The sequence below is a fragment of the Lagenorhynchus albirostris genome, chromosome 5 (genome assembly GCF_949774975.1).
Source record: "Lagenorhynchus albirostris chromosome 5, mLagAlb1.1, whole genome shotgun sequence".
In the NCBI taxonomy this organism is placed as follows: Eukaryota; Metazoa; Chordata; class Mammalia; order Artiodactyla; family Delphinidae; genus Lagenorhynchus; species Lagenorhynchus albirostris.
Window position 1 is genome coordinate 35,638,236 of NC_083099.1, and position 13,044 is coordinate 35,651,279.

At 38.4% G+C, this 13,044-nt stretch overlaps 1 protein-coding gene across 1 annotated transcript in view; it reads right to left on the bottom strand.

The window, feature by feature from the left end:
- The window catches only part of NEK11 (NIMA related kinase 11), a 288,926-nt gene that overhangs the window by 191,800 nt on the left and 84,082 nt on the right, over positions 1–13,044 (bottom strand). The window contains 1 exon segment of the mRNA XM_060149008.1: positions 12,686–12,812. Coding sequence (XP_060004991.1) covers positions 12,686–12,812 — 127 coding nt within the window.

Consider the following 13,044-nt stretch of genomic DNA (forward strand, 5'->3'; position numbering starts at 1 on the left):
AACATACATATCAATAATTACCTTAAATGTATATGGATTAAATACTCCAACCAAAAGACATAGACTGGCTGAATGGATACAAAAACAAGAGCCATATATATGATACCTACAAGAGACCAACGTCAGACCTAGAGACACACACAGACTGAAAGTGAGGGGATGGAGGAAGGTATTCCATGCAAATGGAAATCAAAGGAAAGCTGGAGTAGCACTACTCATATCAGACAAAATAGAGTTTAAAATAAAGACTGTTACAAGAGACAAGGAAGGACACTACATAATGATCAAGGGATCAATCCAAGAAGAAGATATAACAATTGTAAATATATATGTACCCGACATAGGAACACCTCAATATATAAGACAAATACTAACAGCCACAAAGGGAGAAATCAACAGTAACACAGTAATAGTAGGGGACTTTAACATCACACTTTCATCAATGGACAGATCATCCAGAGAGAAAATCAATAAGGAAACACAGAACTTAAATGACACATTAGATCAGATGAACTTAATTGATATTTATACAGCAATCCATCCAAAAGCAGCAGAATACACATTCTTCTCATTTGCACATGGAACAATCTCCAGTATTGACCACATGCTGGGCCAAAAAGCAAGCCTCAGTAAATTTAAGAAAATTGAAATCATATCAAGCATCTTTTCTGACCACAATGCCATGAGATTAGAAATAAACTACAAGGAAAAAAACTGTAAAAAAAAAAAAGAAAACACAAACACGTGGAGGCTAAACAATATGCTACTAAACAACAAATGGATCATTGAAGAAACCAAAGAGGAAATCAAAAAATACCTAGAGACAAATGAAAATGAAAGCACAATGATTCAAAACCTGTGGGATGCAGCAAAAGCAGTTCTAAGAGGGAAGTTTATAGAAATACAATATTACCTCAGGAAATAAGAAAATGTCAAATAAACGGCCTAACTCTACACCTAAAGCAACTAAAGAAAGAAGAACAAACAAAACCCAAAGTTAGCAGAAGGAAAGAAATCATAAAGGTCAGAGCAGAAATAAGTGAAAAAGACAAAACAATAGCAAAGATCAATGAAACTAAAAGCTTGTTCTCTGAAGAGATAAACAAAGTTGATAAACCTTTAGCCAGACACATCAGGAAAAATGGGAGAGAGCTTAAATCAGCAAAATTAGAAATGAAAAAGGAGGTGTTACAACTGACACCATAGAAATACAAAGGATCATAAGAGACTACTAAAAGCAACTGTATGCCAATAAAAGGATCAACCTGGAAGAAATGGACAAATTCTTACAAAGGTACAATCTCCCAAGACTGAACTAGGAAGAAATAGAAAATATGAACAGACCAATCACAAGCACTGAAACTGTGATTAAAAAACTCCCAACAAACAAAAGGCCAGGACCTGATGGCTTCATAGGCAAATTCTATCAAACATTTAGAGAAGAGTAAACATCTATCCTTCTGAAACTGTTCCAAAAAATTGCAGAGGAAGGAAAACTCCCAAACTCATTCTGTGAGGCCACCAACACATTTGGTATTCTATGAGGATACGAAAACCAGACAAAGATACTACAAAAAAAGAAAATTAGAGACCAATATCACTGATGAATAGAGATGAAAAAATCCTCAGCAAAATACTAGCAATCCAAATCAACAATATATTAAAAGGATCATACACCATGATCAAGTGGGATTTATCCCAGAGATGCAAGGATTTTTTGATACCTGAAAATCAATCACTGTGATACACCACACCAACAAACTGAAAAATAAAAACCATATGATCATCTCAATAGATGCAGAAAAAGCTTTTGACAAAATTCAACACCCATTTATGATAAAAATTCTCCAGAAAGTAGGTATAAAGGAAACCTACCTCAACATAATAAAGGCCATATATGACAAACCTACAGCTAACATCATACTCAATGGTGAAAAGCTGAAAGAATTTCCTCTAAGATCAGGAACAAACAAGGATGTCCAGTCTCACCACTTTTATTCAACATAGTTTTGGAAGTCCTAGCTATGGCAAACAGAGAAGAAAAAGAAATAAAAGGAATACAAATTGGAAAAGAAGAAGTAAAACTGTCACTGTTTGCAGATGACATGATACTACACATAGAAAATCCTAAAGACACTACCAGAAAACTACTAGAACTCATCAATGAATTTGGTCAAGTTGCAGGTTACAAAATTAATACACAGAAGTCTGTTGCATTTCTATACACTAACAATGAAAGATCAGAAAGAGAAATTCAAGAAACAATCCCATTTACCATCGCATCAAAAAGAATAAAATACCTAAGAATAAACCTACCTAAGGAGACAAAAGCCTGTAATCCAAAAACTATAAGACGCTGATGAAAGAAATTGAAGACAACACAAACAGATGGAAAGATATACCATGTTCTTGGATTGGAAGAATCAATATTGTCCAAATGACTATACTACCCAAGGAAATCTACAGATTCAATGCAATTCCTATCAAATTACGAATGGTATTTTTCACAGAACAAAATATCTTAAAATTTGTGTAGAGGGGCTTCCCTGGTGGCGCAGTGGTTGAGAGTCCGCCTGCTGATGCAGGGGACATGGGTTCATGCCCCGGTCCGGGAAGATCCCACATGCCATGGAGCAGCTGGGCCCATGAGCCATGGCCGCTGAGCCTGCGCATACTGAGCCTGTGCTCTGCAATGGGAGAGGCCACAACAGTGAGAGGCCCGTGTACCGCAAAAAAATAAATAAAATAAAATTTGTATAGGGACACAAAAGACCCCGAATAGCCAAAACAATCCTGAGAAATAAAAATGGAGCTGAAGGAATCAGGCTCCCTGGCTGCAGACTGTACTACCAAGCTACAGTCATCAAAATAGTATGGTACCGGCCGAAAAATAGAAATACAGATCAGTGGAACAGGATAGAAAGCCCAGAAATAAACCCATATTCCTATGGTCAACTAGTCTACGACAAAGGAGGCAAGAGTAAACAATGGTGGAAAGACAGTCTCTTCAATAAATGGTGCTGGGAAAACTGGACAGGTACATGTAAAAAAATGAAATTAGAACATTCGTTAGCACCATACACAAAAATAAGTTCAAAATGGATTAAAGACATAAATGTCAGACCAGATACTATAAAACTCTTAGAGGAAAACATAGGCAGAACACTCTGACATAAATTGCAGCAATATCTTTTTTGACCCACCTCCCAGAGTAATGGAAATAAAAACAAAAATAAACAAATGGGACCTAATTATACTTAAAAGTTTTGCACAGCAAAGGAAACCATAAACAAAATGAAAAGAAGAGAAAATATTTGCAAATGATGTGACCAACAAGGGATTAGTCTCCAAAATTTACAAACAGCTCATGTGGCTTAATATCCTCAAATCAAACAACCCAATCAAAATATGGGCAGAAGACCTGAATAGATATTTCTCCAAAGAAGACATACAGATGGCCAAGAGGCAAATGAAAAGATGTTCAACATCACTAATTATTAGAAAAATGTAAATCAAAACTACAGTGAGATATCACCTCACACCAGTCAAAATGGCTATCATCAAAAAATCCACAAACAGTAAATGCTGGAGAAGGTGTGGAGAGAAGAGAACCCTCCTACACTGTTAGTGGGAATATAAATTGGTACAGCCACTATGGAGAACAGTATGGGGGTCCCTTAAAAAACTAAAAATAGAGCTACCATATGATCCTGCAATCCCACTCCTGGGCATATATCCAGAGAAAAACATGGTTCGAAAGGATACATGCACCCCAATGTTCATTGCAGCACTGCTTACAATAGTCAGGACATGGAAGCAACCTAAATGTCCATCTACAGAGGAATGGATAAAGAAGATGTGGTACATACATACAATGGAATATTACTCATCCATTAAAAAGAGTGAAATAATGCCTTTTGCAGCAACATGGATGGACCTAGAGATTGTCATACTGAGTGAAGTAAGTCAGACAGAGAAATATTGTATGTTACTGCTCATATGTGGAATCTTAAAAAAAGATACAAATGAACTTATTTACAAAACAGAAACAGACTCACAGACTTACAGAATGAACTCATGTTTCCCAGGGGAGAAGGTGGCGGGAGAGATAGTTAAAGAGTTTGGCATTGATTTGTACACACTGCTATATTTAAAATGGATAACCAACAAGAACCTACCGTATAGCACAGGGAACTCTGCTGAATATTATGTAACAAGTTAAATAGGAAAATAATTTGAAAAAGAGTAGATACATGTATATGTATAACTGAATCACTTTGCTGTATACCTGAAACTAACACAACGTTGTTAATCGGCTATACTCCAATTTAAAATAAAAAGTTTAAAAAAATCCAAACTGAAAAAAAAAAAGTGAATGCAATCCTTCTGCTATATCATCCCAACATTCTACCATGTTTTGGGGGAGAGTCATAAAATTTTAGAAACAAAGTTTGGGTGAATTTCAGATCCTGCTCATATCAGCTCTTTCTAATTACTTTCTTCCCCAATTGAGCTTTACAACGTCTGAAGGAAGGTCAGCTCTTCTCCCTTCCCCATGGTGGTCCCATGCCCTCCACACCCTAAGCATCTGGCCACAGAAGAACTGAGGACAAGACCAACAGCAGGGGGAGAGAGAAGGCAAGGAAGATCACAAGGGGGCAGAGGGTAAATAAAAGGGAAAGATTTTTTGCGTCTTTAGCTATCCTTGGGGACATGGTCAAAGACTCCATACAAACCATAAAGTCTGGGAAATAAACATGGACAGTGTTCAAAGCTCGGTCGAGAAGTGGGTTGGCAACAATGATGAAAGCATCTTTCCACCACCAACTGTTACTAACTCAGCCCCCCACTGAACAGAGGCTGGATGTGGCAACAGCATGCGTTGCTCATGTGGCATAAGAGACTTCACACTTTGGAATCTAAAAAAAAAGGAACAAATGAACTTATTTACAAAGAAACAGAGTTTCAGATATAGAAAACAAATTTATGGTTACCAGAGGGTAAGTGGGGGGAGGGATAAATTGGGAAAGTGGGATTGACATATACACACTACTATATATAAAATAGATAATAAGAACCTGCTGTATAGCACAGGGAACTCTACTTAATACTCTGTAATGGCCTATATGGAAAAAATAATCTAAAAAAGAGTATATATATATATATATATATATATATATATATATATAGCTGATTCACTTTGCTGTACACTTGAAACTAACACAACATTGTAAATCAACTATAGTCCAGTCAAATTTTTTTTTTAAAGATACTTTACACTTTGAGTGAACAGCTTTCATCATCTTTGATAGTCTCCAGAGGCTCTTTTAAGATGGACAGAGCCTCAGAAGTAGCAGAATACCCCAAATTAACAGAAGGCCTGCCTTTCTCCCATTTTTCTCCACCAGACTTCTCCCCATTCCCGTCTGTTTTCTGTCGCAGAGTTTGGTATCACTATAAGACAATCTCTCCTGGTAGATTGCCTACTCTTTGCAAATACCCCTTCCCCTTCCTTCTCCTGGTGGGTGGGCTTCCTTCCTTGTTGATATTGGGGTTGGCCACATGACCTCCCCAGTCTCTGGTGTGAGATATGAAGGGGAAGCTTCACATGCAGGTGCAGATATAGCACAGCCCCTGCTCTCTGTCTTAGCACTAGGCAGGCTCATTCCAGACCAGGACACAGCCTGAGTCCTGGACCTGGGTCACTGGAGCAGGAGCAGAGCAGACTTGCAACCTGGAACAGAGGCTCAGGTAACCTGCAGTCCTCATGTAACGTGAAAATGAAATACATTTTATAAGTACCTAAGATTTTTGGAGCTCTTTGTTATTTCAGCAAAGCTGACTTATATACCATCCCCTTGTTTAACAGCTATCAGCAGCTTCTCATCCCACAGAAGGTAAAGTCCAAGCTCCTTTGCATGGCTCCATGGGTCATTCACCACGTGAACACTGACTGCCTCCTTAGCCTCGTGAATTTATTGCCACACCTGCTCTGCCCCCCCCCCCACACACACACACTTCGTCCTCAGCTAGTTGGAGGACACCGAGCATTACTACACTTCCATGTCATTACAGTGCTCCCAGGGGCTTTCAGGAGTCAGAGAAGGCCCAGGTCACTTGCAACTACTTTCAAATTCTCAGTATATTTTCTAAAATGAAAAAATACCAAAACAGAGTTTCAAAAATTATGATATATTATAAAAATTTTACATTTACTAGATTAACACCTTTAACATATATAAACTCATTTGGATATAACTGCAAACACATACATTTGAGGCCCATTGTGAGGGAGAAGGCTGAGGGGAAATGGCTCCTTGGGCCAGCCTTTTTCCCTGCACAGTCCACCCCTCCCCCCACAGTGAGCATCCCCTACCTTCAGTCATGGGCACTGGATCTTTCTTCCTGAAAGGCATTTTGTCAAACTTTTCTCCATCCTTCCCCATCCTAAGCAGCATTATCCACACTCTAAGACTGTAGCTGATGCTCTGCACCCTCACCCTAGCAGTGAATCACTCACTCCTTTATACACCAGAGCCATGTACACACTCCTTGTATTGCACTATAACAACATATGGCAATTTGTTTATGTCTGCCAATATTTTGAGGACAAAGACCAGAACTTACATGTCTTTTTTTTTTAATTGGAGTATAATTTCTTTACAATGTTGTGTTAGTTTCTGCTGTACAGTGAAGTGAAGCAGCTATATGTATATATATATCCCCTCCCTCTTGGACCTCCCCCACCCCATCCCACCCATCTAGGTCATCACAGAGCACCAAGGTGAGATCCCTGGTGCTCTACAGCAGGTTTCCACTAGCTATCTATTTTACACATGGTAGTGTATATATGTCAAACCTAATCCCCCAATTCATCCCACCCTCCCCTTCCCCCCCAGGTTCACATGTCCATTCTCTATGTTTGTGAAGAACTTACACGTCTTGATGTTTCTTTCTTTCTGTGAACAACCCACAGGCAAGAGGTAAACTGGCTTTCTGGGTGGAAAGGTACACCCTGATTTGTAGCATTTATTGATTTCTGTGGGGTTGAGAAGAGATGTGGATAGCAGAGCCTTGTGAGCTGGTCTGAGCTGGCTGCCACATGCTGCTGAGTTATGTGAGTGATGGAGAGATGGTGCTGGAGTCAGAAGGTGGGATGGTGCTGGAGTCAGGTCCAGGTGCTGGAGTCAGGTCCAGGGCTGGGATGAGCTGGAGAAGGGAAGCCAGGAGGAGTGGAGGGAGAGTCTGAGGCACATGGAAAAGCTGCTGGTCCAGTCTCTCAACTGAGACCCAGGTTCTTGGGATCCATCCATCAAATGCACCTGCAAGGAGACTACCAGACTGCTTTCCTGGCACAAGCAGTGTGGCCTCCTCTCCAGCCATTTCTTGAACTTCTTAAGATAAAGAAAATGAACAGTGCCAGCTTGTCATAATGGAGATCCAGACTACAGGCTGTGTCTCAACTATGCTTATTGTCCTGACAAAGCCCTGTTCTACTCACCGCTATAAATAATGAAGCATCTCAAAACTTAGTGCCTTAAAACAACAATAGTCAATAATTTTGCTCATGAATCTATTCTCTCAGAAATTGATAAGGAGGCCTTGAATCTTCTCCCCATGGCATTTGCTGGGCAACCTCAGCTGAGGCTGGAAGATCCATTTCCAAGTCACTCACATGATTGGCTGATTGGTGTTGGCCATTATGCAGAAGCTCAGCCAGGGCTAAAGCCCAGAGGTCTCGATCCCTTCCACACTGTACACCCAGTGTGCTACACAGACTTCCTCACAACACCATAGTTGAATTCCAAGAGCAAGGATCTCAAGGGAATCAGACAGAAGCGTTGTCAACCTTTTATGACCTAGACTCAGAAGGCACATAGTAATAATTTTGCCATAATCACAGTCTTACCCAGATTAAAGGGGTTTATTCACTAGGTGAATAAACAAACAAATAATAACAAGCCCCAGAGAGGTGGGGGAGTGGGGAGAGTAAGTGTCCAGAGTTGCTCCAATATATAATCTAAAATGTCCAGTTTTCACCAATTATGAGACATACAAAGAAACAGGAAAGAATGATCCATACGTGGGGCAAAACAGCAGGCAACATAAACTAATTGAGAGAGCTCAGATGTCAGATTTAACAGAAAAGGATTTCCAAGCAGTCATTTTAAATATGTTCAATGAACTAAAGGAAACTATTTAAAGAAGTAAAGTATGATAAAATGTCACATCAGGGCTTCCCTGGTGGCGCAGTGGTTGAGAGTCTGCCTGCCGATGCAGGGGACATGGGTTCGTGCCCCGGTCTGGGAAGATCCCACATGCCGCGGAGCGGCTGGGCCCATGAGCCATGGCCGCTGAGCCTGCGCGTCGGGAGCCTGTGCTCCGCAACGGGAGAGGCCACAACAGTGAGAGGCCCATGTACCGCCGGAAAAAAAAAAAAAAAGAAAGAAAAAAAAAATGTCACATCAAATGGAGAATATCTGTAAACAGAGAGAAATTATTTTAAAAATCAAGTAGAAATTCTGGAGTTGAAAAGTACAATAACTAAAACAAAAAATTCCCCAGAGGGGCTCAACAGTAGATTTTAACTAGCAGAAGAAAGAATCAGTGAACTTGAAGACAGACTGACAGATATTATGCAATCTGAAGAACAGAGAGAAAAATGAAGAAAAATGATCATTGCATCAGAGCATGTGGGAAACCAGAAAACACACCAGCATACACACAGTGGGAAGACCAGAAAGATAGGAAAGAGGGAAAAGAGGAGAAAAAAATACTCAAAAAAAGAAGGGCTGAAAGCCTCCCAAGTCTGATCAAGTTTGATGAAATATGTTAATTTACATGTCCAAGAATCTCAGCTAACCCCAGGTAGGATAAATGTAAATCCACACCTAGATACATCAGGTAAAAATGCTGAAAGACAAAGAGAAAATCTTCAGAGAAAACATTAAGGTCTTGGTTGAATAAACTATTGTGTCCAGGAATAGAATACTATGCAAACATTTAGATGATATGTATATATATTTTGTTGCTACAGAGCAATGTTCTATTTTGCTAAATGAAAAAGAAACAGGTTATAAAATTATACACAGTGTGATTTTTTTTTTTGGAGTAACAAATAAACTTAGGTACATGAAGAATTTAGCACATTAAATGTCAATCACGGAGTAAGCGCTCCACAGAGGGTAGCTACTCCTGGTTCTTTTGCTGCTGTTGTATTATGCCCTTTTAAAAATCCACCAGGCCAGACTAACATTATCTGCAGAGTTTGTATCAATCATTTCATGCTCATCATTGAAAAAATATATTAATACTCAAATTTACTGCCGCTGACTTAAGTGTTTCCCTACCTCAGCTTCTGCTGAGTGAAAATAATGATGCCAGTGCTCACTCCCCAAGAAGCCTCACTCCCCAGGAAGTTGAAGCTGTCCAACAGCTTGCTCTGAACCCACACAGGAAATGCCCAGAACATGGGCAGGTGAGAGCTTGCTTCACTGAGAGGCAGCTGATGGGGCTGCTGGCTGCCAGCTACTTGAGGTCCCACATTAGCTACAGAACCTGCTGTCAGGTTGGCCTGTTTCTCCCTTTTCCTAAATCCTACCAGAAAACAAGCTTGTTTTCCTCTCTACCCCCTTACCCTGTCAACCCTGGGAATGCTCTTCTGTGAGGATACTTTCTTAGTCCTGGTAGACCAGGCAGGTGCTGGTTCCTCTTTGTTTTCTTCCACCTGAAGATAAGCCTTGTCTAACATTTCCGTCCAAGGTCACTACACCCTGACTCCAATGCTGGGTATGAACTAGACTCCTCCAGTGTCCCCTACCCAGCCAACTACCATACCAGACCCCTGAACAAAACTTTGAGAGCATCCCATTATACTTTCCCCACCACCATTAACTCCACTTAAATCACACAAAGAATGTATGGCCATCTGGTGACCTCTCACAACATGACAAATAAGGCCAACAATGAATAGTCTGTTTCCTTTCTGCTTACAGTACCATTATTCCAATAATATTGTCATTGTCCTTTATTTGTTTCTCCTACCAAAATAATAAGTTCTAACTATTCATAGTTTAAACCAATTTAAAGAACTAGTCTAGGAACCCAACTCATATATTTTTCCTGTGGGGGGAAAAAGATGTTCAGCAATAGCTTATACAAATCAGCCATGTTCAAAGTATTGTCCTCAGTGAACCTAATTATCCTAACTTTCCAAATAATTGTTTATAAACTTTTAGAACCTAACCCAGTTTTAAGAAAGGGACTTCCTGTACTTGATTGCTGTAAATAAATGAATCCCAAAAGTTTTAAGCAGGTTGAAGAAGGAGGACAAAGTTACATATGGGCGAGCATTAACAGATGAAAATATAGTTAGTATTATAACAATTCTTCTTCTTTAAGCATTATAAATAAATATGTACAGCCATTAATGCTAAAGCAAAACACCTGTCAATTATTCATAAGTGTTTCCAATCCTAAGACAATATTCCACAGTAAACAGATGTTACACGCTGAGATTCAGTGGAAAAATTCTCAACCCCATTCAATCTAAATTTTCTAAGAGTGTCTCCGAAAGATGACGCACTACACTTATATATCTGCCACTATAATTTATATTTCTCTGTTATTCTTTCCACTTTAGGTTCAACAGTAGACATTTCATTACCAGATAAGCCCATTTTCATTTGGATACAACTAAGGTAATTACTAAATTCATAATAAGGTGGTTATTTGGGGTCATGATGATGATAAATCCTTGCCTAGAACTTTCTGAGTAGTTGGTAATCTCTGCAAGGAGAGCTGACCTAATGCTTGCAAAAATATATAAAAATTCTCTTGCATTTCTATATTTGGGAGATGTTGGCTTTTTAAAGTTTTGTCTGAGTCCCATATCATTTTTGTAAGCCTAAAACATTAAAGCAATACTGTCTGATATTCCTATGAATTTTTTATTCCTATGAATTTCCTATGATATTCCTATTTTTTTTAAAAGAAGTAAGACAGACACAACTGAAACAAAAGACTCTATTCCCTCCTCTCTGTGGGCTCCTTTGCCTTTGTTTTCTAGGTGACGTCCATCCGATTTGGCAAGCAAATATAGACACCTGTCAAAAGGAGTCAGCTTTCTTGCTATACATAATTCCAAAGACTTAAATGATGAGCTTCATAAAATTAATTTACTCTTCATTCAAATGACATGATGTAACATCTTCCTGAGATACCATGTAAACTTAATCATGAAGAAATTTTATATTTAAATCTATTTTTAAATGTCCATAATAATAATAAAAATAAGTGTGAAGAGAGATTTAGGTATGTTACCTCAAATTCAATCCAAAGCCCAAGACTAGTTTTTCTCTAACTGGAGAAAGGTACACCAAAAAGAGCAAGAAGATTTTTACTGAGGGTCAGGAATCCTATCACTTTTGATTTTATACGCTAAGGGTTATTGAACAGCCATGGGCAAATAGTAGATGTTCAATGAAGCGAAGTTTAAAGAAACTCATTCATCTGAACATACCTTGAGGGTTTTGTCTGGTTTTTGTTTTTGTTTTTGGAGGGAATCAGAGAACGTTGTGATTGAGAAAAGATGATAGGTGAATTAGAAAAGACCACCAGAGAAGAAACTAGTTAACAATGAAAAAAATCACTGAAGAACCTAGAAATGTATAATCCCAAGAGTGATTGAAGGTGCAGGATGGATAGGGATCTGCCCCAGCCAGACCTAATCGTGACAGTGTTCTCTCCCACTTGGGAGGAACCAGAGCAAGAACAGGAGTAATGACCTTGTTGAAAATCCCAAGGCATAACCCCTGCTGTGCTTATTTTTCCCTAACCAGAGAAAAAGTAATTTTCTACTTTATCTTCTTTAGAACAATGAAGCAGACACAATATTTCACACTGCTCATCTTTGAAAGCTCAGAACTACTTAAGTTGATTTGCATACAATAATTATTTACTTAATTAACAAGTTCTCTGCTAAATTGTCCTTTCAACCCTTAACAAGTTGAAAATTATATAAGATTCTCCTTCAAAGGAAAGGAAAATTTCCCCAATTAGGATCTATTGCTATCAACAGAATACAATTTTCCACATGGCTTTTTGCACTGAGATTTAAACTGATTCCCCAATGAGGAAGGAGGAATTCCTTTGGAAAAGAGCTCAAAGAAGCTGAGAAATCTCAAATGTATCTATCACTGAGAACCCAGAATTTTTTAAACTTTAAGTTGATCCTTAAAGCTAATATCTTTAGTAAAAATTCTTAAAAGCAACAAGAAGACAAAAAATAAAGGTAAGCTATATATTTCCCACAGAGGTGGAAGTTAACCTTAAAAAAAAATAAAGCACAGTGTTTAGAATTACAAATGCTTTATGTAATAGACTAGCAGAAACATATCAAAATTTAATGTTTATGATACATTAGGAACTTTCCTTCTTGGTTCAAGAAGAAAAAATCCAAACCAAGCATTTAATCTATGAATAAAGAGAATTTTTGAAATCAATTTAATGGAATATATCAAGTTTCTAATCCAAAAGACCTTCTTTTACACTACTTACAGAATAACTAATATTTAAAAAGGATAAAGTGAGTGGACGTAGTAAGTAAATGAGCCTAAAAACAAAATGCACCGTCTCTCAGGGTAGCAAATGAATAAGGAGCCTGGACCAGCCCATGCCCACTCACCAGATATCCGACTTTGTGTCATAGCCTTTGTGTTTCAGAGCCTCTGGGCTCATATAATGGGGAGTTCCAGTTAAAGTGGTGGCTAGATCACAGGATCCCATTAAGGGTCGAGAAACTCCAAAATCCCCTTGAAATAATAATTAATTTTTATGAATACTTTAAATCACAAAAATCAGTACTGTACTAGAAATTAACAACTGTTGAATTTGACAATTTTAATATGCAATGATTCATACCATTTTAAAGGGAAAGAAAAGTCACACATTTTAAATTATACAATACTGGTGAATAGCTTTAAAAATAAAAGCCTTATAGGAGAAAGAAGATTTTGAAGACAGGAAAGTGAATTATGTAAGCTA